This window comes from Phyllostomus hastatus, unplaced genomic scaffold, assembly GCF_019186645.2.
Source record: "Phyllostomus hastatus isolate PE091 unplaced genomic scaffold, TTU_PhHast_1.1 phas_scaffold_345, whole genome shotgun sequence".
NCBI classification, from domain to species: domain Eukaryota; kingdom Metazoa; phylum Chordata; class Mammalia; order Chiroptera; family Phyllostomidae; genus Phyllostomus; species Phyllostomus hastatus.
This window is the reverse complement of record NW_025334024.1, coordinates 1,809,256-1,831,213: the sequence shown is the minus strand read 5'-3', so window position 1 is coordinate 1,831,213 and position 21,958 is coordinate 1,809,256. Positions and strand designations below refer to the sequence as shown.

General features: G+C 50.9%; 1 protein-coding gene across 3 annotated transcripts in view; it reads right to left on the bottom strand.

The window, feature by feature from the left end:
• The window catches only part of CA5A (carbonic anhydrase 5A), a 33,148-nt gene that overhangs the window by 1,785 nt on the left and 9,405 nt on the right, over positions 1-21,958 (bottom strand). The window contains exons 3-6 of one of the 3 annotated variants that reach the window (XM_045818944.1): positions 10,586-10,704; positions 8,322-8,417; positions 8,104-8,166; positions 1,179-1,334 (exon numbers count right to left, since the gene is read on the bottom strand). In XM_045818944.1, the coding sequence (XP_045674900.1) occupies positions 1,179-1,334; positions 8,104-8,166; positions 8,322-8,417; positions 10,586-10,704 (434 nt within the window). The remainder of the gene's footprint in view (positions 1-1,178; positions 1,335-8,103; positions 8,167-8,321; positions 8,418-10,585; positions 10,705-21,958) is intronic. The other 2 variants (XM_045818946.1, XM_045818945.1) reach the window with 2 other exon arrangements.

Here is a 21,958-nt window from a genome sequence, read left to right as displayed (position 1 = left end):
GAATATGGAGACAAGAAAGAGAGAATAAAAACCATTGCAGCTCCATGAGCCTGGGACAGTGAGCAGCAACTTTCTGGTGTGTGTCTACATGGTGAACTGCGGGGTCGTCCAGTGAACACCCACTCACCTCCTCTCTGCCCCACTGACTGCGGCCTCGCCGTGGTGGCTTGCCTGGGCCGACAGGGTGTGAATGGGTGTGATGCGAGCATACGCCTTAAGTGTGCACGTGCGGTGTGGTTTGCCTTTTGCATTTTCACCCTTGACCATGAGAAGCAGCCCTTGGTAGTCACTGGTCCCGGGGGAAGGAAAGACTCTGGGCCCGACCCAACCACCAACCACAGTCAGTGAGGCCCAGCCACCCACAGCCTCGCAGAGAGCCCCCGAGCCAACCCACAGACCCACAAGCAGAAAAGACAAATGCTTGTTACATGCTGTTGCATTTGGGGTAGTTTGTTATGTAGCATTACTGCAGCAATAGCTGACTGATAGGGTCCTTCTGGAGTTTTCTCTTGGCATATATAGCTCTGTAACTTCTTCATACAGCCTTTGAGAAAATCCTCTGCAATCCCAGTTTCTTACTGGTCTGTCATCCACAGAAGCGGAACAAACTAAAATGCTCTCTTCTCCCTCCATGGTCCTGCTTCTTCAGCGGCTGTCCGACACCGTCTGTGGCCTGCCTTTCTTGGTTAATTTATTCACCAGCAAATACCTATTGTGGGCCCATTGTGAGCAAACACCTGTGTCACCATTATAATGTCACTGCTGTTCTTTCAAAGTAGCTTTACCCTGACATAGACTGAAGAGGAAGCATTGGCCAAGTTCAACCATTAGTCATTGGGGGTGCTTGCCACGTCTGAACTCTAAGCCACTAAAGATTAGATCGGCTAAAATGTAACCGTTTCCCCCATATCAGTTCCCTCTTCCTCCCCTGCCCCCTACACCCCATCTCTCTCTGTCTCTCTCAAACACTAATGTCTCATCGTCAGAAGAATTGTGACTTCTGAACCTCTGTCCGATCTCAACAAGCTTGTATTTCAACTGGAAAATTCTTCTCATGCCGAAGCAACCAAAATGCCCCAAAACATAAAACCCATGATGCTCGCTTACAACATCTTAGTGACACTGCCCAGCAGTTTCTTGAACACGGCCCCACTGCACTGGCCACAGGCACAGCTCACCTGGCTCACAGCCACTTCAATGGGCTTTTTCAGGATGATCCAGGTGACCGACTCGGTTAGTGGGGGGGTGGTGAGGGAGCCCGGGTAGGTCCAGTAATCCCGGCAGGTGGGCAGCAGACAGGAGGGCTCGAAGGGGCCCACAGCCGCCCTTGTGTCCTGAGAGACAGACCACAGGCTGCGTCAGTGCCTGGGCAGAGATGCGGGGGCTCAGGAAGGAAGGGAACGGGGCTCCTTCTTTATCTCAGAGATGTGGCCACCATGTTGCTACGGGGGAAGTGTGTGCCCCGAGATAAAGACTGTGAGGCCATGGCTGTCACACTTGGAAGCAGCGACAAGAACATATGACTCTTAGGGAAGGGGGAGGGAATTTCAGGGGAAAGGGGGAAAGGTTTATAGGAACAAGTATGAAGGACACAGACAAAAACTAGGGGCGGATGGAAATGGGAGGGAGGTGGGGAGGGCTGGGTGGTAGGCTGGGATGGGAGTAAAAGATAGAAAATTGTACTTGAACAACAATTTAAATAAAAAAAAGCACATATGACTCTTGCAGCAGAACACGAATCCCCACTGAATACTTATGTTTTTTCTTTTAAAGTTATTTGTTTTCATATATCTAGGCTGTGGAAATATCACACTTTAAAAAATTGTGGTAAAATAACACACACAACATACAGTTTACTGCTGTAACCATTTTTAAGTCTGTGGCATCAAGCACATTTGCACCGCGGCACAACCGTCACCACTGTACAACTGCCACTGCTGTCCAGCCATCCCTGCTGTCCAGCCATCCCTGCTGTCCAGCCATCCCTGTTGTACAACTGTCCCCACCATCTACCTGCAGGACCTCCCATCCCTTCAGCCTAGAACTGCCGTCACTAAACACTCACACCCCAGGCCCTGGCACCCACCATCCTACTCTCCACTTTTTAAAAATTCCTCACCCAAGGATATGCTCATTGATTTTAGAGACAGAGGAAGGGGTGGGCGGGGAGAGGGAGGGAGAGAGACATCGATGTGAGAGAGAAACATCGATGGGTTACCTCCCACACGCACACTGACCGGGGACCAAACCTGCAGCCTAGACATGTGCCCCGACTGGAGATCAAATGCAGCTTGTTGGTTGCATTCAGGACGACGCACTGACCAGTTGCGCCATCCGGCCAGGCCCGCCACCCGGCCAGGCCCGCCACCCCACCGTCTGTGTCTGTGAATCCAGCTCCCGTGGGAGCCGTGTGTGAGTGGACTCGTGCGCACTTGTCCTTTTGTGGCTGGCTCAGCTCCCTCAGCGTCCTGTCCTCAAGGTCCACCCATGCTGTGTTGACGGAGAGAGCGTGGGCTGCGTTCCTCCCGTGGCCATGGTGAGTGACGCTGCCGTGCACATGAATAAGCCACTGTTTCTTTAAGACCCAGCTTTCAGTTAGTTTGCGTTTATACCCAGAAGTGGAAATGCTAGATCCTATGGGAATTCTATGTTTAGTGTTTGGAGGAACTGCCAGACTGTGTTCCACGGTGGCTGCCCTTTCCAGACAGCCGAACTTCTCCTAAAGCAGCTGGCCCTGCTGTAAGAGCCGTGGTAAGGAAATGCACTCAGAAGGACGCCCCACGTCAAGCTCATTCCCTGGCCCTTATGCCAGGATCTCCCGCACCCCAGGGAGTGGGCGGAAACACTGGCCTCAGACAGGTGTTCTTGGCCACTGAGCGCCAGGATTTCTGTGCTGCTCCCACGGGGGCTCCCACTGGCACATTCTGCTTGGGACCCCCATGTTCTGAACTTCAGAACTCACGTTTGCTCGCTTTCTGTGCTTTATAAAGGATGAGGAGAAACCCGCTGTTCTGAGCTCCGAGGGACGCCGACAGATGCCACCACTGACTCACTCAGTCACTCACAGCGAGTGTTTCGCAGCCACAGTGAGTCTGACTCTATCTTAGGTGCTGGGGTGCAAAACCACCTGCCCTCAGGGCACTCACCGTTTACAGGAGGATAGCAATCCAAGCCGAATAAGTATGCATCTAGCAGTTTACACAGTGATAAGCATGACGAAGGAAAATAAAGCAGAGTAGTATGTGTGAGGTGGGGAGGGGGTGGATTTAAGGGGGTGGACCTGAGGCCTCACTGGGGTAGTGTCATTCAAGCAAAGACATGAAGGAGGTGGCGGAAGAGGCTATGTAGGTTTTGGGGTGGACAGAGCAGAAGCCCTGAGAGGCTAGAGGAACAGCAAAGAGGCTGAAATGAATAAATGAGACCAAATCCAATAAAAAGAGATGTGGTGTGGGGACACCCCTGCTTCTGCTTAGGGCTGGGACCACTGAGGAAACCCACCAGCAAAGGCAGGGGGAGCAAGGGGCTACTATTCCGATGCTGCCCGGCACAGCTCCAGGGGCGTGTAGAGGAAGGACGGCCTCTGGGCCACTGTCTGCCCCCTTGTAAGCCAACGGCACCTGAGCAGGCTTTTCCACGAATGGGAAATGATCCCTCAGGGTCCCCCAGGTTGACAGGCCCAGGACGGTGGCTTCTGCCCCTCTGTAAATCTGGTGAGACTGAAGACTGACGCAGGGACAGGCCTGCAAGCAGCGCAGCACAGCACTGCCAGCCTCAGCCCCGGCCCCAGCCCAGGCCGGGCACTGCAGGGTGACATTCAAGCAGGAAGCAGACATCCTCTCCCCACAGAAAGGAGGCCTCGCTGTCTGTCAAATCCTCCCACCTGGCCTTCAAAGGCAAAATCAAAGGGCGCACACACCCTTGCTTATGCACCAACAGCTGGCTTTCATCGGTCAGACACAGGAGACGCTGGTGAAGCTGCTGACAAGAAGGAAGTAAGTTGGTTCACACTGCGTGTGCCAGGTGTCATTCCACTTAGTAATTTATTATCTCGGAATGTCTTCAAAACAGCAATGCTGCAATCTAATTCACATAGCACAGAATTCACTCCTTTAAAGCGTGCAATTGCCATGACTGGTGTGGCTCAGTGGTTTGAGTGTGGGTCTGTGAACTAAAGGGTTGTTGGTTCGATTCTCAGTCAGGCCACAGGCCTGGGTTGTGGGCCAGGTCCCCAGCAGGGAACGCTCAAGAGAAACCACACGTTGATGTTTCTCTCCCTCTCTTTCTTTTTCCCTTCCCCTCTCTCTAAAAGTAAATAAATAAAATCTTTTAAAAATAAAGTATACAATTTACAGCTTTTAGTATATTCAGAGGGAGATATGTGTAGCCCTCAATCACCACAGTCAACCCTAGAATGTTTTCATCACTTCAGAAAAGAACTCCAGCCTCTCTGCCCCACCCAGCTCTGCTGCAGGCCCTGCTACCCTGCTCGCTGTCCACGTGCGTCTGCCTGTTCCGGACATTGCCCCTGAGTGGGGCCATACAATGCGTGGGCTTTTGTGACTGGCTTCTCCCACTCAGCTCATATTGTCAAGGATCGTCCATGGTATAGTGTGTGTTAGTGTTTCATTCCTTTTTATGGCTGAAGGGTGTTCATTCCATTTTTGCTCTACTTAGTTCCTGAAGGAAACAGGTCACTTATGTACATGGGAAAAAATGCAAAAAGTACTAGTGGGCATGTGGTGACAAATGGATCCCCTCTCCTCCCCCTAGTGCCCAGCCCCAAAGGCTGCCAGACACCTTCTGAGACTATTGCCTTGAATTTTCAGAACCGCCCTTTAAGGGATATTGTTATGTTACTGACGAAGAAAGTGAGATAGATAAAAACAACTTTCTCAAATCCAGTTAGACAGTGGTAGAACCCAGGCACTGTGGGAGGTCTGTCTCAAAGTCGGAAGGAGAAGAGAAAGAATAAGACATAAGACATGGGACATCTATTTGAAGAAATGATGACAGAAAACTTTCCTAACTTGCTGAGGGAGGTAGACTTGCAAGTCCAGAAAGCGCAGAGGATCCAGAGAAGAGAAACCCAAAGAGGTCCACATGAAGACACATCATAATCGAAATGCCAAAGCTCAAATACAAAGAGAAAAGCGGTTACCTACAAGAGAGCTCTGATAAGACTGTCAGCTGATTTCTCAAAAGAAACTTGGTGGAACCCTGGCTGGCGTAGCTTAGTGGATTGAGCGCGGGCTGAGAACCAAAGTGTCGCAGGTTCGATTCCCAGTCAGGCCACATGCCTGGGTTGCAGGCCATGACCCCCAGCAACTGCACATTGATGTTTCTCTCTCTCTCTATCTCCCTCCCTTCTCTCTCTAAAAATAAATAAATAAAATCTTAAAAAAAAAGATTACCAGAGTTAAAAAAAAAAAAGAAAGAAAGAAACTTGGTGGGCCAACAGGGACAGGCAAGAAATATTCAAAGTGATGAAAGGCAAGGACCTACATCTAAGACTACCCTGTCCAGCAAAGCTATCACTTAGAGTGGAAGGACAGAAAAAGTGCTTCCCAGACAAGAAAAAGCTAAAGGAGTTCATCACTACCAAGCCATCATTATATGAAATGTTAAAAGATCTTTAAGAAGAAGATAAAAAAAATGAACAATAAAATGGCAATAAATACATATCTATCGACAATTGAATCCAAAAAACAAACCAAGCAACAGGAAGAACAGAGACAGAATCATAGATACAGAGACCATTTTGACGGTTGCCCGATGGGAGGGGGTTGGGGAGATGGGTGAAGAGGTGAGGGGATGAAGAAGCACAAACAGGTAGTTACAGAACAGCCGTGGGGACGTAAAGTACAGCATAGGGAACCGAGTAGCCAAAGAACACACACGCATGACCCATGGACTTGGGCAATGGTATGGGGATTGTCTGAGGGAGTGGGGGGCTGGGTGGAGGGGGACAAAGGGGGAAATTGGGACAACTGTAATAGCACAAACAATAAAATATAATAATAGTTTTTTAAAAGCCAGGACTGGGTCCTCCCTCCCCATGGGCCACAGGGTGGATGCAAAGGCAGCCGCTCACACGGAGCAGCAGCAGGGGCTCCCAGCACTCTGCTCACTGCCGGTTCCTTGCCAATTAAAATTTTGAGAGGACATCTATGTGTTTCTAGTAAGGTCCCCAGGAGCTGTGTGTCCTGTCCCTAAAGCACGTTAGCATTCAGAGCAGCCTGCGATGCAGAAAGCTGTTCCCCGGCGGGGCCCCCAAAGCCAGTCAGGGCCCCTTCTGCACGAGTCTGTCGGCCCCGCTGGCTGAGCGTTAGGTGGGAGCCCAGGGCACTATCTGGACCACCAGCCACCACAGACAGAGACAGTCCAGCTCCTGGCGGAGGCGCGCCCCTGCCAATCAGCCTTCGCCGTTCTCTTCTCTCAAATGCACACCCCCCTGCAGAAGGGGGGATGTGGCTTACAAAGAACGCTCCGTTCAGTACAACATGGGAGAATAAAAGTGGGAGAAGAAAAATCATCAGGTTTGGAACAAATCGGTTGTCACCAAGGCTTGGGGGCAGGGGGCCTGACTGTACCAGCACCACAGGACGGAGTGTGCGGGGTGGGGCGCCGTTCTGCGTGGTCCTGGGTGGGAGACCCGGGACCCTGAGCATTTGTCAAAACCGATAGAATGGACACCACCGAGGTGACTTGTAACACTGCAAAGCTTTAAAAATTGACACAGAACGCAGGATGGAGCACAGACTATAACAAAATGACTCTCTTGGATTATGCTTCCCAGCCCTTGGAGCGTGGGCTCCTGCTTGCCAAGGCTGGGCCTTTTACCCCTTAAGATTCTAACTCATTCTTCAGGTGAGGAAACTGAGGCCCCGAGATGATCATCAGGGCCAGAACGGAGCCCAGGCAGTGTCTTTTGTCACCATGCTGACACCTTCTCTCCCGTGCGGTTGGCCCAGGAGACCCTCAGTTAGCCCCTGTGTGTGTGGGGGGGGGGAGCGGTGCTGCAGAGCCTTCCATAGAAGGAAAACACCCTCCTGAGTAAACAAGGCCTCACAGCCAGCTCCTTTCTTTCCCACCAGGAGGTGGAGACCACGACTTGTAGGGGGTGGATGCTGGTGGGGAAAACATCCCAGGTTTATTCTGGCCGAGGACCAGTGAGGAAGAGGATGCACTGAACACCTTGACCTTGTGGAGTTCCTGAGCTGGCAGACATGGCAGTGGGGTGTGGGAAGGGTGATCTCGTCTCAGTCCCATGAGGTCAACATCAAGAGGAATGCACCGCACAGATCAAAGGACCCCTGAGAACCAACCGAGGAAGGGCTGACCCCCTGTTTTCCTGTGGAGCCGAGCTCACCATTGTTAAGACAGGTGGGAGCCCCAACCGTCCATGCGTTCAAGGACTGTGGTGACTCCTTCAGTCTCAGAAGGCTTTTGTTTGGTACCGAACAAATAAACTGCATTTCTTTGGAATTTCCACTTCTCCATCAAAGTCCTTTCTTAGGTGATGTTGAAGAAAAGCTACATTGTTGTCCTTGTCATCTTTTTGAACCACACTTAATGCAACAAGGTGTCCCAGGGGAGCTGGGCCAAGGTCCACTCTGCCACACAGAGGGGTGGCGAGAGGACTTCCCCTCCCCGCAGTCTCCATGCCCTTGGGGCCGGGGTGGTCCTAAGTCCCCCCACCAGGACTGTGCCAGGTGGCACTTGGGTAGGCGCTCTTAAATGTTAATAGTTAGGTATCTATTCCAATCAGTTTTAAAACAAACATTTTCACTAATGGATGTCATTGCCTGCCTGGGATCGGACCAGTGCAGGGGAACACGGCAAAAATCTTCAAGATGCTGCCTAAATGACCGAAGTTTTGGAAACTCAAATAGAGTCCAGCACCCCAGTTACACTGAGAGGAGAGGCCCCGGGAGGAGCAGGGGCACAATGACGTCAGAGAGGGAGCCCTGTTCCCAGGGTGGGGCTCAGGCCCTCTCTGCGGCATGCTCTCCACCACGCTGGTCACTTTCCTCTCGCAAGTGACTCAATACTCTAGACTGTTTTGCCTTCCCAATTATGCTGATTTGGATATACGTAGCTCACCTTATGTTTTATTTCCGGCAAGACTTCCACCAACGTCTGCAGTGCCTCGTGGTGGGCCCCCAGCTGCACAGCACAGACACACACATGTTCATTGGAAAAGGTTGGGAACAGGGCACCGGGCACAGCTCATTCTCTGCAGGCAGCGTTTAAAAAGCCATTCTTCGTTAACCGAGCATCACTCTCTCCATTAGGAGAGCGAGGCCCCAGCAAGAGATTACCTTTAAAAATACGCCTATCACAGCCAAGCCATTCTCTCCCATTACAGCTTCTTTGTAGTTCCGGTATTTCACGGAGTTCCAGTGAACTAGATGCAGCTGAAACACAGGAGAAAGAGAACTCACACCTGTCACAATGCGGCAGGAAGCAGAGCTGTCGCTGCCCCTCTGCGCGGCAGACGCACCTGCCCACGTGCTGACGTGAGGAGTGCGGTGGAGCTGCCGGTGCAGGGATGGTGCCAGCAGCCTGCTCGGAGCCCCCAGGGGGCTGACAACATTGTGCACAGCAAGCGCCTTGGCGATTTTGGTGGGAGAGCAAGAGGCTCATTTTAACTTTATAAAATAAAAATGGGTGCTTGGATTTCTTTCTATTTTTCATATGTTTCGGATATCCTTGAATGTGGTTTGTAGGATCAAATAGAGGACTCTCAGTTAAATTCAAATTTCAGATAAACAACAAATAATTTCTGGTGCCCTAGATACTGCAGTTTTTCTACATTGGTCACCCTCCCTGGAACTTCCTGTGTCCTTATTTCGCATCCCTCCTTCCGTTTTCCCAAGTCCAGATTCGGCATCAGGATCGACCAGATGACACGGATTTAAAACAGGAGCAGGGGGATGGCTTGGGAAACAGGCTCTCCTGGGTCACTGGCAAGCAGGGGGCGGAGCCAGGACCCCTGGGCCCAGCTCTGGGCTCCCTGTGATGAGAGCTTGGATGCCGATGCTGGGTTTGGCCCAGAACCTAGAAGGGCCTGGGTGTCCATACAGACTTCCTTCTACGGGAATGAGTTGTGGTGGAGGCCTTTCTGAATGGTGACCCAAACCCCAAGTCTGCAAGGACAGAGCCCTCCCCACACGGTTGCTGGATCCCGGGGCCCCAGGATCCTCTGCTGGGGTGCTGGGTCCGCCCATGCTCTAGGTGGCGCCTCGCTCCCAAGTCACGTGTTCCCAGCCACGTGCACTGGGGACTGAGAGGATGGTGAGGCCCGTCCATAGCTGATCTGGAACCCTCCACTGCTGCCTTGTTGCAACCTCCCAGAAATGGAGGCAGCGGGGCCCAGGGTGCTGCCTACAGCCTCCTTCCTTCACAGACACCACGTTGGGAGGTGGCTTCACCTTGCAAACCCCCTCCCCCCCCCAGGAAACGGCACCCCGAAACCTGCATCACAGGCAAGGCCAGGAGGGATCTGACTCAGAGCCCCTGGTGGGTCCCGTCCAGGATCTTGCCTCTATGCTAATAAATTACAACCACCTCCCTGTTCAAATAATTGTTCATTGTGAGGATACACAGTTATGAAGATAAAAGGTGTGCTGTCAGATGAAAGGAAGCATGTTCCTTCTGCCATGTTTGTAAATATGTGTATAATTATAACAATAGATGTAACTCCCTACTTATAAGCTATCCCCAGAGGTCACCTCTGAGTGTGTGACTACAGGTGATTTTTATTTTTTAGTTTGGCTGGACTCTAGTTTGATTTTAGCTATAGTATTACTCCATAATAAGGGCAACAAAAAGTTGAAAAAAAACCCCACAGTTCATAACTTGAAATGCATTTGAAATTCGGGTGGTTGGTGGGTGGAGGAAGGGACAGGTGGGTGGGCAGAGGTGTGATACAGTGAACACAGCAAAACGTTAATCATAGGATCTGGGGGGGGCAGCCTTGTGGGCTCTCACTCCCTGTACAGTTCTTTCCATTTTTTTTGAAGAATTTCAGAATACAATATTGGGGGAAATCTATAAGGCACTGGTTATCACCCCACCATGACTACAAACACCAATTCCTAACATTTATCTGCTGGTTTTTCCCCTGACTCCCATTTTTGGACGTTGCAAATATCACTTTGTTCTAGGATGATCTCTATTGCAAAGATTTTTCAGATTCTCAGCAGGAGGCCTCAAATGCCTTGAAGGACAGGAAGGGCTGTCCGCAATTGACTACCAGCGAGCCCAGGGCTGAGTGAGAAGCTGCCAGGGGCACAGCCTGTTCTTGAACCCCAGCTGTCTTGTTCTGGTAAGTTACCTAACCACTTAGAACTTCAGTCTCTTCTTCTGTTACACGAAAGTGCTTATAGCGCCCTCCCTTTAGGACTGTTGTGTGATTGAATGGACAGGGTGGCCAGTTGCTTTGGTTTGAGCACAGAGAGAGCCCCCCATCCCAGAAAATCCTCCCTTTCTCCACCACTGGGATGGTTGGTCATCCTACCACTAGGCCGGGCATGTAGGGAGCACCCACATATTCACTGCTGCGGTGGTGACATCTACAGACCTCTGCTGGGTACACGTGGTCATCCACCGTGTGCTCCGAGCCCCACTCATTCGCTGCTCCCCAGTGGAAGTGGAACTGCTTCAGCCGGTAGTGGTTTTCCAAGGGGCCACCACTAATTCCTGAAAAATGTAACCAGTGGAACTTGTGTTAGATTGCCTGTTCGGTGGGCTGTGGTATCGCTGTGACACTGTGTACACTGAAATCATATGATTTCACTCCCGACTGATGTCCTGCTGAAATGACAAACTGGAAGGTGGGCGTCTTGTTCCAGTCACCAGCCCTTAGGTGCTTACAATAAATGCCTGAGAGAATGCTGATTCCAGTGCTGCCACCAGGTGGCGGTAGAGGCTTCAACCCCTGCCTGCTGCAATAAGGCAAAGAAAAACCATTTGTGAGATGCATGCGCGTCCTGTAAGATCCAGACTTCCTTAATTTAAAAAATGCTTCTTGAATAAAAAAAGGGGCTTAAATTCTATCACCAAATAATTTCATAAACTAGTATGTAAAGAGCAAGTTTTAAAACAAACAAATTTTGAGCTACAACATACTACCTTTTCCACCATATCTGGTCTCTGTGCAGTCTAGCTCAGTCTAATACCCTCTATGACCAGTTTATATGGGAACACTCCTTTCTAAGTCACTCTAACCCCCTGGAGTAGCCTCCCCAAGAGCTGTTAGCCTGAGGCACACGAGCTCGGAGAGCACCTTTGTGGCAGAATCTGGCTCTCAGCTGCAGAACTGTGGGCGCCCTCCAGAGGTTCAGGGTCAGGGAAGGGACTCTGTATTTTAATGACCTCCTGGGTGGCTCTGTAGCACTTTGCTACTAGATTTGCATGGACAGCTGCTATAGATACAGTGGTCACTATCAGGTACCTTGCTTTTCATTGGAGTGAGCTTGTGCTACTGGCTGGCTGGGACAAGTCTGGGAAACACAGCAGCACCATGGAGTGAGTTCCCGGGGTCCCTGTGTGCGTCAGCTCCTCTGTGTGTCAAATATGACGGGCCAGTGGTATTTTCTGTTTGGTTGTTACCATAGAAAGTATTTGTGGCAGGAAACACTGGACTATGACTCATGACTCTGCTCATGACTCTGCTCTTGATCAAGTTGTAAAGCTTCCCGCCATCTTTCTTGACTCGAAATAAGGGTGTTGGTGAGAAGGTCATTAGGCTCTCATCTGGTCATAAAATTCTGTGTTTTCATGAGATAATCTTCTATTCCCCTTAACACATACACAGATATGAATTATGTCTTAATTGTTTAAAATATGTAGAAATATTGCTTTCCATACTAGGTATATAAAAACGTTTTAACTCATAAACTCTGAATCTGTTGCTGGCTAAGAGCGCTGTGAGCACAAAGGAAGAAAACCTCTCAGGTGGGTTCAAACTGCAAGACTAATGGAGATGTTCTGTGGTTAGAAATACAAGAGTGGTGTTTGGGATTTTTGCCTTTGAGGGGTGAGGATACTTGAGCAGATCGGCCTTTGTAGTTTTGTGTTGTGTTTTACTTTATGATGAGAAGTTAAATAGGTTGCCAGTAATCCCTGAGGTGTAACGATTGGAGGCAGGACTCGAACCCATGTCTAACACCAAACGTGCCCCTTTCCACTTACCCTTCGAAGTACAAAAGTAATCTAAGGAGTTATGGGACCATGAAACACAGGCAGTGGCACTTCTGCCTGGCACCTTGTATCAGTGGTGGAGAATGAGTTTGCAGCACTGGGCAGCCAGAGGCCACGTGCCACCAAAACGCATCACTTTGTGACCAAGAGCCTGTTGTCTGACCAACTGCCCTCCAGGAGATACCCTGGGCTCTGAGACACTGAGACTGGCAACATGCTCGCGCACACAGAAGGTAACCCTGTGGGTACTAATGCACATCTGTGTCATCTTGTCCAGAACTCAAGTGTGAGAAGGCAGGAGTGATGGGTGTTTCATCTAAGTCATTGAATTGGACACAAACTGGTGGACATAATTTATAAGGCTCTGAGTGAAATACCACTCAGTCAAATTCCCAGGACAGGGACCATTTTTGCCTTGTTCATCTCTGTATTCTCAGCACTTAATCCGGGACACACCCACTCGGGGCACCCAGCGGATGAGTGAGTGGGATTATTCAGTCACTGATCAGCTCATTCATTCAGTCAGTAAGCCGATCTGTGTATCACAGCAGAATTCATCTTTCCTACAGTACCTTGGAACTGCCTGGGGTTTCTAGGGAATTCCACAGAATGCTATAATTATTTAAAGACCTGGATTTGCAGTTTAGCTCTAACTGGCTGTGTCACATTGAACAAGTTGCTTAGTCTCTCTGAGCCTCAGCCTCCCCACCTGCAAAATGAGGAGCATTGGCAGGATACATGGAAATAATGGCGGGGAAATCACTTTGTAAAGTGCTATTAGATGATGACAATGATAATGATGCTGGTCACTGAATGTCACATAACCTTTCAGGGACTCAGCTCCTTCATCTATTAAAAAAAAAAAAAAAGAATGGGTACCTAAATGATTTTAGTGGTTCCTTCCAGCTCAAGCATCTTAGAGTTCTATGTAGGCACCTATGTCTCCAAAAAGAATGATACGAACTGCATGAGGCGTGTACTCGCCCCCAGATGAATGCCTGCCAGATCCCCACCAAAAATAACCTTCAGAAAATCACTTCCCACTGTTGCCAACAACAGAGTCAGACCCAGAGACTGCAGGGATGGGCGGGGACTTGGGAGCACAGAGCCTGGCTTCTTCCTCTGGCAGGTAAAGAGATGCAGAGGTCAGAGGCTTTCCCAAGTTCACCCTCCAAGTAGGCCTGGAGCCCATGGGCCACAGCTCCACGCTCTCCCCTACCAACATCAAACTGCCCCCAGAATTCTTTATTGAAGAATCCTCTTACTAGTCAGACTCCCCGCCTGTCTGCTGCTGGAAGACCCAGTAGCCTGAATATAAATGGAAGTCTGTTCTTTGAAACCCTGGGACTCTCCCACCGCAGGAAGAATGTTCCTTTTCAGTGGGGCCTCCAGAATATACATTTCCTTCTCACGTTCAAACTGACATCTGGTCGTTTGTATGGGAACCAGGGACTTGCTGGAAACCTGGGCTGAGACCAAGCAAACATAACAAAACCCCCAGAAGCCTGCTGCCCCTTACTAGCTTTATAACATATAAACGCAAGTAGGACACAAGCAAAACAGAAGCTTTTCTGGAAGGACTCGCGAGGAGGAAGGTGGTGTAGGGCAGGTGGGCAGAGGATGAGCTACGTGAGCTGGGTTGGAGCGCCCCCCTGTGGCCGATCGGTGGAGACACTCCGGGATTGGCCATTCTAGTCTATGTTGCCTCACTCCTACAAGAGCACATCAAAAAGTATGATAAATTCAAGAACGCCAGCAGATATAGACTACAGAGAAGAAGCTATAATTGTAATAATATCCCTTAAATTAGACCTGACCCGCAATGACGACCCATTAGCAAAGTGCCCATGTATTTGTTTAAAAACTGGGAAATTGTGCTGTGTTGCCCTTTCTGGAGGGGGTCAGGAGCAGGGTCTCGGTCAGATTCTGGCACTATCTCTTCAAAACTGAGTGATCTTGTTCCAGTTACTGAATTGCTCCCAGCCTCAATTTCCCCACCTGTAAAATGGGGGTGATCCTAGTTTGGTTCAGAGGGGCATTGCAAGAATTAAGTGATGTGGTACATACAAAGTTCTTAGTATGATGGCAGGCAATTTGGAAGCACTCAAAGAACAAAACCAAGCATCCACTGGCATGTCTCTGTGTGGGATGCAATAACCGATTAAAGAAGCAAGGCTCTCACTGGTTAGCATCTCCTGGGTTCCGGATGCTGTGCGCCAATGTCCACCAGTTTGTGTGACTCTCGGTGCCTGATGGCCAGCTGGCACCTGCTGTAAGTGCTGCTACCTAACCAGCCAGCATTCACTGAGAACCTGCTATGTGCTGGGCAATGCACACGGTGCTTTAGGACCCCCGGGGAACACGGAACCTCCTTGCGGCAGGTACTATTTGCTCATTTTTGAGATGAGGAAATGGGGCTCAGGAGTCAAGTCACGTGCCTCAGGTCACCCGGTAACCCCAACCCAGGCCTGCTTGAAGGTTCAGTACATCGGCTCACATGGCAGGGTTCAAGCAAACTCTGCAGTTTTTCTTGGAAAGTTAGGAACCCAATTTAAGGTTGCAGCCCTCAATTTAGGCAATCCCAAAGTGACTTTTTGTAATGATAACAGTGTCAAAAAAAATTCCTTTCATAAAACAATTTAGTTTTTAAAAGATTTTATGTATTTATTTTTAGAGAGGGGGAAGGGAGGGAGAAAGAGAGAGAGAAACATCAATGTGTGGTTGCCTTCACATGGCCCCCACTGGGGACCTGGCCCAAAAACCCAGGCACATGTCCTTACTGGGAATAGAACTGGTGACCCTTTGGTTTGCAGCGTACGCTCAATCCACTGAGATACACCAGCCAGACTTCATAAAGCAATTTAAAAAGACAAGCCCACTACGTGGGAAGAGGGCCTTTAACTTGCCGGCCCCAGCCCCCAGACTCTGCTGTCCGCAGGGCCTGTCCTCAGAGAGGAGGCCGTGCACCGCCCCAGAGTTCTCCTTGAGCAGGCTCAGACCCCACTGAGAGGTCACCGGGAACTTTGTCAGTGTGCCAGACCCTGCAAACACCCTGAGAACCGAAGGCATTGCAGGGCGACTCCCCGCTGTGGTGCTCTGGCCCCAGATACTGCTGTCTCTGTGCTTCCAGCGGTGGCCATCAATGGCCACCTATTTGTAGTCCGTTTACCAGGATAAGCAGGCTTTTGGCAGGCACGGCTGTCTTAACGTTTAAAGTAAGTGTTAGAGATGTTTGAGATGTTCGAATTAGTCAAAACTGCAACATACATGACTTCTTCGCCCAGGAGGAGCCTGATCTTGGTGCCACTCTGGGATTTAGGAAATGTTCCAAAGCTGTCGAGCTCAAGGGCAAAGGGTTTCTGTGTGTTCTCCAAACCAGGAGGCTCTGTAATGCCCTCCAGGCAGTGAGAGCCTGGCAGGTGCCAGCACATTTCAGTGTGTGGGGGGCACAACCCCACCCTGGGACCCTGGGATGAGGGAGGCCAGATCGCTGCCCCGGAACTAAACGCTCAGGTCATCATGCTTTGGCTCTGGTTCTACAGCCGGGCAAACCTGAGCTCAAATCCTGGTTTCACGCAGTTCAGCTTTACGTGGGTTGTTTTATCTCTCTGTGTCTCAGGTTCCACACTTTGAAAAAGCTAACAACACCTAGTTCATCGGAACATGGTGAGGATCATCAAATACAGTGGTGCCTGCAAAACACTCCCCAGCAGAGTCCCCGGCACCAGGAAGATCTCAACTAGTGGCAGCACTTTCTGTTACTGTTACTGGTATTATTGTTCTTGTTAAAATTATCGTCACCATCTCCCTGGCCAGGTGGCGGCTCAGTCGCTCCGAGTGTCATCCAGTACACCAAAAGTCTGGGGGTTTGATCCCCAGTCAGGGCACATACCTAGGCTGCAGGTTTGGTCCCCAGTTGATGCGCTTATGGGAGGCAACTGATCAGTGTTTTTCTCTCACATTGATGTTTTTATATTCTCTCTCTGTCCCTTCCTCTCTCTCTAAAATCAGCAAGCCCTTGGGTGACAATTAAAAAAATTGTTTAGCCCTGGCTGGTGTAGCTCAGTGGATTGAGCGCAGGCTGCAAACCAAAGGGTCACAGGTTTGATTCCCAGTCAGGGCACATGCCTGGGTTGTGGGCCAGGTCCCCAGTGGGGGCCATGTGAGAAGCAACCACACATTGATGTTTCTCTTTCTTTCTCCCTCCCTTCCCCTCTCTCTAAAAATAAATAAATGAATAAAATCTTTAAAAAATTGTTTAGATTTTCATCAATATCATCATCAAAACAGAGATTTGCAGTCACCTGAAACAGCCACTCTTTATACCCAGATAGGACCTGCCCATAAAGACATTGAAGGATAAACATTATCTTGAAAGATTGTCCATTAGAAGGGGCTCAGCCAGGCACAGATGCATAAAAGAGGAAAAATCATTCATATATTTAACAAATACTCAGTTCCTACTGTGTGCACACCCTCTGCTAAGTATTGGGGATCGGGAGAGAGCGGTCAGTTGCCATCCTGACCTCCTGGGGCGGGGAATCCAGGGAGGCAGGCAGACAGTCACCGAGTGATGAACATAAGCAGGTATGAGGGTTGTAACAGGCAGGAAGAAGTCCTTGGAGGGGAGCTGAACTGGTGTAGGGCATCCCTGAGGAAGGGGTAGTTCAGCTGAGCCCTGAGAATGAAGATGGAAACGGTTCTAGGCAGCCGGGGACAGGAGATAAGAGGCCTGGAGGGAGAGAGAGGAGGCCACCATGCGGGCGCAGATGGATGGGGATGGTCCAAGTGGCCGGTAGAAGGGGCGGGGGGGGGGTGGCGGCGGAGGGGGGAGCTTGTGCAGGGAGCACGGAGAGATGAGAGATGGGCTGGGGGAGCACAGTGCAGGTGTGGGCAGTGGCCAAGTAGGGGAGGCTTCATCAACAGACTTTGAATGTTCTGGTCTTCAAAAATGGACAAATCACACAAGATTTGCCCAAACAAATCAACCGATTCCTCAACTCTCCTGGCCTGACTTTAACCTTGGCATGCTGGCCCGCGTGCAGGGAGGAACCACACTGTGTGTGGACCGGCGTCCTTTCGGGCAGTCGCCCACCGCGGTGGAGCAGCGAGGACCGCAGCACAGCCGGGGGCCCGGAGGCTGTGGGCCGTTGCCCGTGGGTGTGGTTCTCAGTCACAGGGCCAACATCAACAGCCCTGAGGAATGACACATCTCCATGGTGGGCTCTCCCGAGCGTGTTACAGGGCTCTACTCAGCCTCATTCAGAGGCCCTTGAATTCATCTTCCAAGGCCTCCACCGTGACTCCTTTCAAATCTCTCCTCTGTCTTGCCTCCTTTCTATTGCATCTTGTCCACCATCTCCTGCCCCTCCTCTCCTGACGTGGTCCCCCAGGTGGTCCCCTCAGCCACACACAGTCCCTCTTCTCCTCTTCCTCCTACAGCCTCCTCTGTCTTCCTCTCCTCCTCTTCCTCTCTACAGGCCCCTCTGTCTTTCAGAACCCTGGGCAAGTGTAGTGGCCCATTCTGTTCTACACACCAGCCTTGCACTTGGCCATGAGACCCTCCTTCCTAGTGCTCTTTCCTAGGGCAGCCAAGTGTCCCGGTGGGCCACGCAGGGACCTGGGAGGATCCATTTGTCTTCCTTCTGCCCACCCATTCTGAAAACACATGGAGTCCTCCCTAGTCAAAGAGAGCTGGACTAGGCCTGGCCAGCAGCTGCTTCTTGGTCCTCTCTGTGCCCCCGCTGGTGGAAGACACTAACAGAGCACACAGCCTTGCTTTGGTCTTCCCATTCTGAACGCACCATGGTAGGTGAAGCTATCATTATCAAGCACTGTACCCAGTTCACCGGGCACAGAGCTGAGTGGTTCGCTGGGGTCCTCTTTGAATCTTCCACCAGCCAGATAGACGGATGGGTTCCAATCTGCAGTTTGCAGAGGAGGAGACTGAGGGTCGAAGAGGGCAGGTGACGTGTTCATGCCAGCTGGACAGTGAGTGGGGGAACTCAGCCTCACACCCTGCTTGTGCTGGCTGCGGAGCGAGGCCCTCAATACCATGCTGTCCCCCAACCCCCTGCTCCTGAGGAGTAAGGTGAACTGCCCCCTGGGTGCTGGAGGGGCCGCCCAGGACCCTGTCGCCCCAGAGACGAAGGGTCTCTCGTGGAAGACAGAGACATTCTGCCATTCCGCCCTACTCGCCCACTCAGCGAAGTGGGTGGGCTGCGGGGACAGCAAGGCGCCCGGAGCCCAGAGTCAGGCCCACACTCGCAGCAGGACCCGCCGTGCTGGCTCTTTAAGACTAGGTTGGCGGAGAGAGCGCAGGGTTTGGAAACAGCTCTGGGTCTGAATCCTGGACGTGGGTGTCCTTTTCCAACAGCGGGAACCACTTACCCATCTCTTGGGGGTTTTGTGAGAATTAGATGCCCTGGAAACTGTTCCCCGGCTGGCACGCTGGTGTGCGCATCCGAGCACGGGCAGCAGCAGTGACTGTTGCTACTGCAGCCATGTAGGCTTTGGTTCACAGAGCACGGGGGTCTCGGTCTCGTCAAGGAGCCCTGGGACCCATCTGTGGCCTCTGACCTTTGACACGCTTGCTGCACTAGCATGCCGGTCAGGTGGAAGCAGCACTGTCACTCATTAAGAAAAGGAAAAGGATCTTCCTTCATCTGTGAAGCAGTTTGTTTCATTTGACAGCAGGGGGCCACTTGATGCCGTGCTGTTTCCCTTCACTGCCCCCTCCTCCAGCCCTGGCTCCCTGGGCCGCAGGCCACGCTCATTCCCTGGAAGGAGCCGCTGCCTCCACCTCTGTTCTTCGTCCTCGTGGCCTGTGTGAGCATCCAATGGCCTGTGTCCCTCCCCTGCGGAAAAACTGCTGGAACCCACCGCGCGGACGGAAAATGTGCTTGGCCTCCCAGTTCTGTTTTGCTTTGAGTTTCTGGTCCCGCCTGTTGGTGTTGCCCAGCGTAAGTCATCACATTTTATGCAAAACTACTTCTGCCCCGTGTGCCTTCTCTACTCACTTCTTTTCTTGCTCAGGAAGCATTTTCTTTTAGTCCACCCAGGTTTTTTTTAATGTGTCTCGTTATTCTCAGTTTCTTGCTGTGAAACTCTATTTTTAGTACTTTCTCTCTTTCCACTGTATTTTCCATTTCCTGTGCTCTCGCAGCTCCCAATTTCCAACAGAGATGAAAAAAGAAGACAGATTAAAAAAAAAAAGACAGATAATCTGAAAGGGGCGGGACCAGAGGCTGGAAAAAGAGCCTGGGAAACGGAGTAGGAAAGAAAAAAGAGGGAAACTGGGTTCCGCAGAAAATGACAAGTAAAGTAAAACCAGATTGGCCTGCGTGGACGTGAGCCACGGGAGGGATTACCCAACTAATTTACGTGGCCGCGGAGAGACACCAGCTAATTCTTTCAGTCTGTGGCGGGGTGGGGTGGGCCTCTTTGAACCAGATAGAGAAGGTGGGGAAGCCAAAATGTGGGGGTCAGGACCGGGTCAACGTAGAGGCCTGGCTGCAACAATGGGTGCAGAGACCTTGCACTTGGAGAGTGATGTGAATCAGGGGTGGGCCAAGGTAAGCCCAGGGTCAGCAGCAAGGATGTCAGGGCCAGTGGAGACAGCCCTGACTGTGCCTATCCAGCCTAACCTTACCTCTGGGAACAGCACCCCTGAGTCCTTTGCTCTGGCCTCACCTCCCTCCAGGGCAGCTCACCTTCTGAGTCACTGCGATCAGCTCACTCGAGAGGAGTGACCGAAACAGGGCAATGGGGACAAGAGATGGGGCCGGGGCTGTCCTTGCTGCGACAGAGGTGCTATCCCTTTGTGCCACTCTGTTGGGGGGTCTACCAAGCTGCCACCTGGGGCCACGAGCCACCATCCTTGCCCCACTCCGGGATCCTCATCTGGAAAGAACCCACCAGGGGAAGGCAGAGCTGGGGGTGGGGGCGGGGGATTCAGACCCAGTCACACCCTGAACGTTTTGGGAATCTAAGCCAGGAAGTTTTCCTCTTCTTTGCTCAAGCCAGTTTGAGTTGAGTTGCTGCCACATGCAACACAAAGGAAGTCTTAACCAATTACAGTGAATGTCTTGCAAAAACGAGAGCAAAAATAAGATCTGAGGCAGCAGGGAGGAGAGGGAAGAAAGAACAGGACAGCGACGTGTGAGGCAGGCTCTTACTGGCTCCTGCGAACTCGCCATGTGCATCTCTTCCTAACTCATGATCAGTGACTTTGCATTGGGGGGTTGGGATCATCTGGCTGTGCGGGAGTATTTACACCACGGGAAGCAGCAAACACTACAAATCATGGCTTCTTGTCCCCCTCACCTCCACCCACACCCTACACCCCAGAAAGCCAGTTGCTAAACCTTTATCAGGTCTCCATGTACTCAGAAGGACCAAGCTTATGTGGGCCGGGCCTCTCAGACAGCTGTTAAAGCACCACACTCAGACCACCGATCTCTCTGGGTCAAGTCCAACATAGTGTTACCAGCATTCCGCTCCACCCTGGATGGCATGGACCCAGCCTATAGCTGAAATACTTTTTTTTTTCCATCTGAACTACATTTGAGCAAAGATTGAAACTGGCCATTCTTCAGTGGCCTCCCTTCTATTTCCCCTCTCTTAATGTAGTCTGAAAGTAGACTTTTTAATGTGTACTTGTATTAGAACTCTTGAAAACAAGGGACTGAAATTTAAATCAAACTGACTGAGGCAAAAAAGAGGTTGGTTAGTCCAGGAGCTAGTTCGCCTTCAGGCACAACTGCAGTCAGAGGCTCTGACAATGGCCTCGGGACTCAATTTGTACCCACCTCTTTGTTCTGCCAGCAGGACCCCCAGGCCTCGGACTCACTCACACAAGGCTGGCCCCAGCACACAGCAGGCAGAAAAGAGGTTTTCTTCAAACATTTCCAAGAAAAGCTCTTGGCTGTCATTGCCGGGCTTGGGTCACGCGCCCACCCCTGGACCAATCGCTGAAGCCAGAGAAAGGGCTGTTGGGACTGGCCGTGCCCACTCCTATGATTCAAGCTTGGGGTGAAAATTTAAGAGGTTGAAATTCTTGACCCAAAGGAGGTTTTGACTTGTGATTCTGGGGATTGTCACCTATAATAGTCTAGTTTCCCAGGTTCAATTCTGACTCTGAACTCCCTTGGGACATAGGAACTAGATTCCAAGGCACACATGCTATGAGACACCCAAATAAATTAATATAATATAAATATAAATATAATATAATATAATATAATATAATATAATATAATATAATATAAAATATATAAACAACTGGGCCCTTGGAGCATCACGGAGATGCCCCTGCTCCACCTGTCAGGAGGGTCTGGGTATGGGTGATGTCCTCCTGGTAGGTTCTCACCTGGCACCCAGGCTGGCCTCACTGCCCACCGACCCTCCTTTTGAGTGACCACATGGGACATGGCTTGGCTGGGCTTGAGCCGGGAGCCCACCTGGACCCTGAGCGGGCTGCTGGTTCTCCCCAGGACCTAACGTGAGCATGACCGCATTCACCTGTGCGCTAGCCCTGTCCTCCCTCACACCAGCTCCCGCCTGAACCCTGTGGTTATGGGTGCAGACCCCTTCCACAGAGGACTCACGCTCCTCACACTTCCTTTGGAGAGCAGAGAATCTCATCAGGAGGGCTCTGAGGCCTCCAGCCATGCATCTCTCTGAGCCTTGTTTTCATCCTCTGGAAAGTGGGAAATAATATGCATCTCACACGGTTGTTACAAAGGAAACT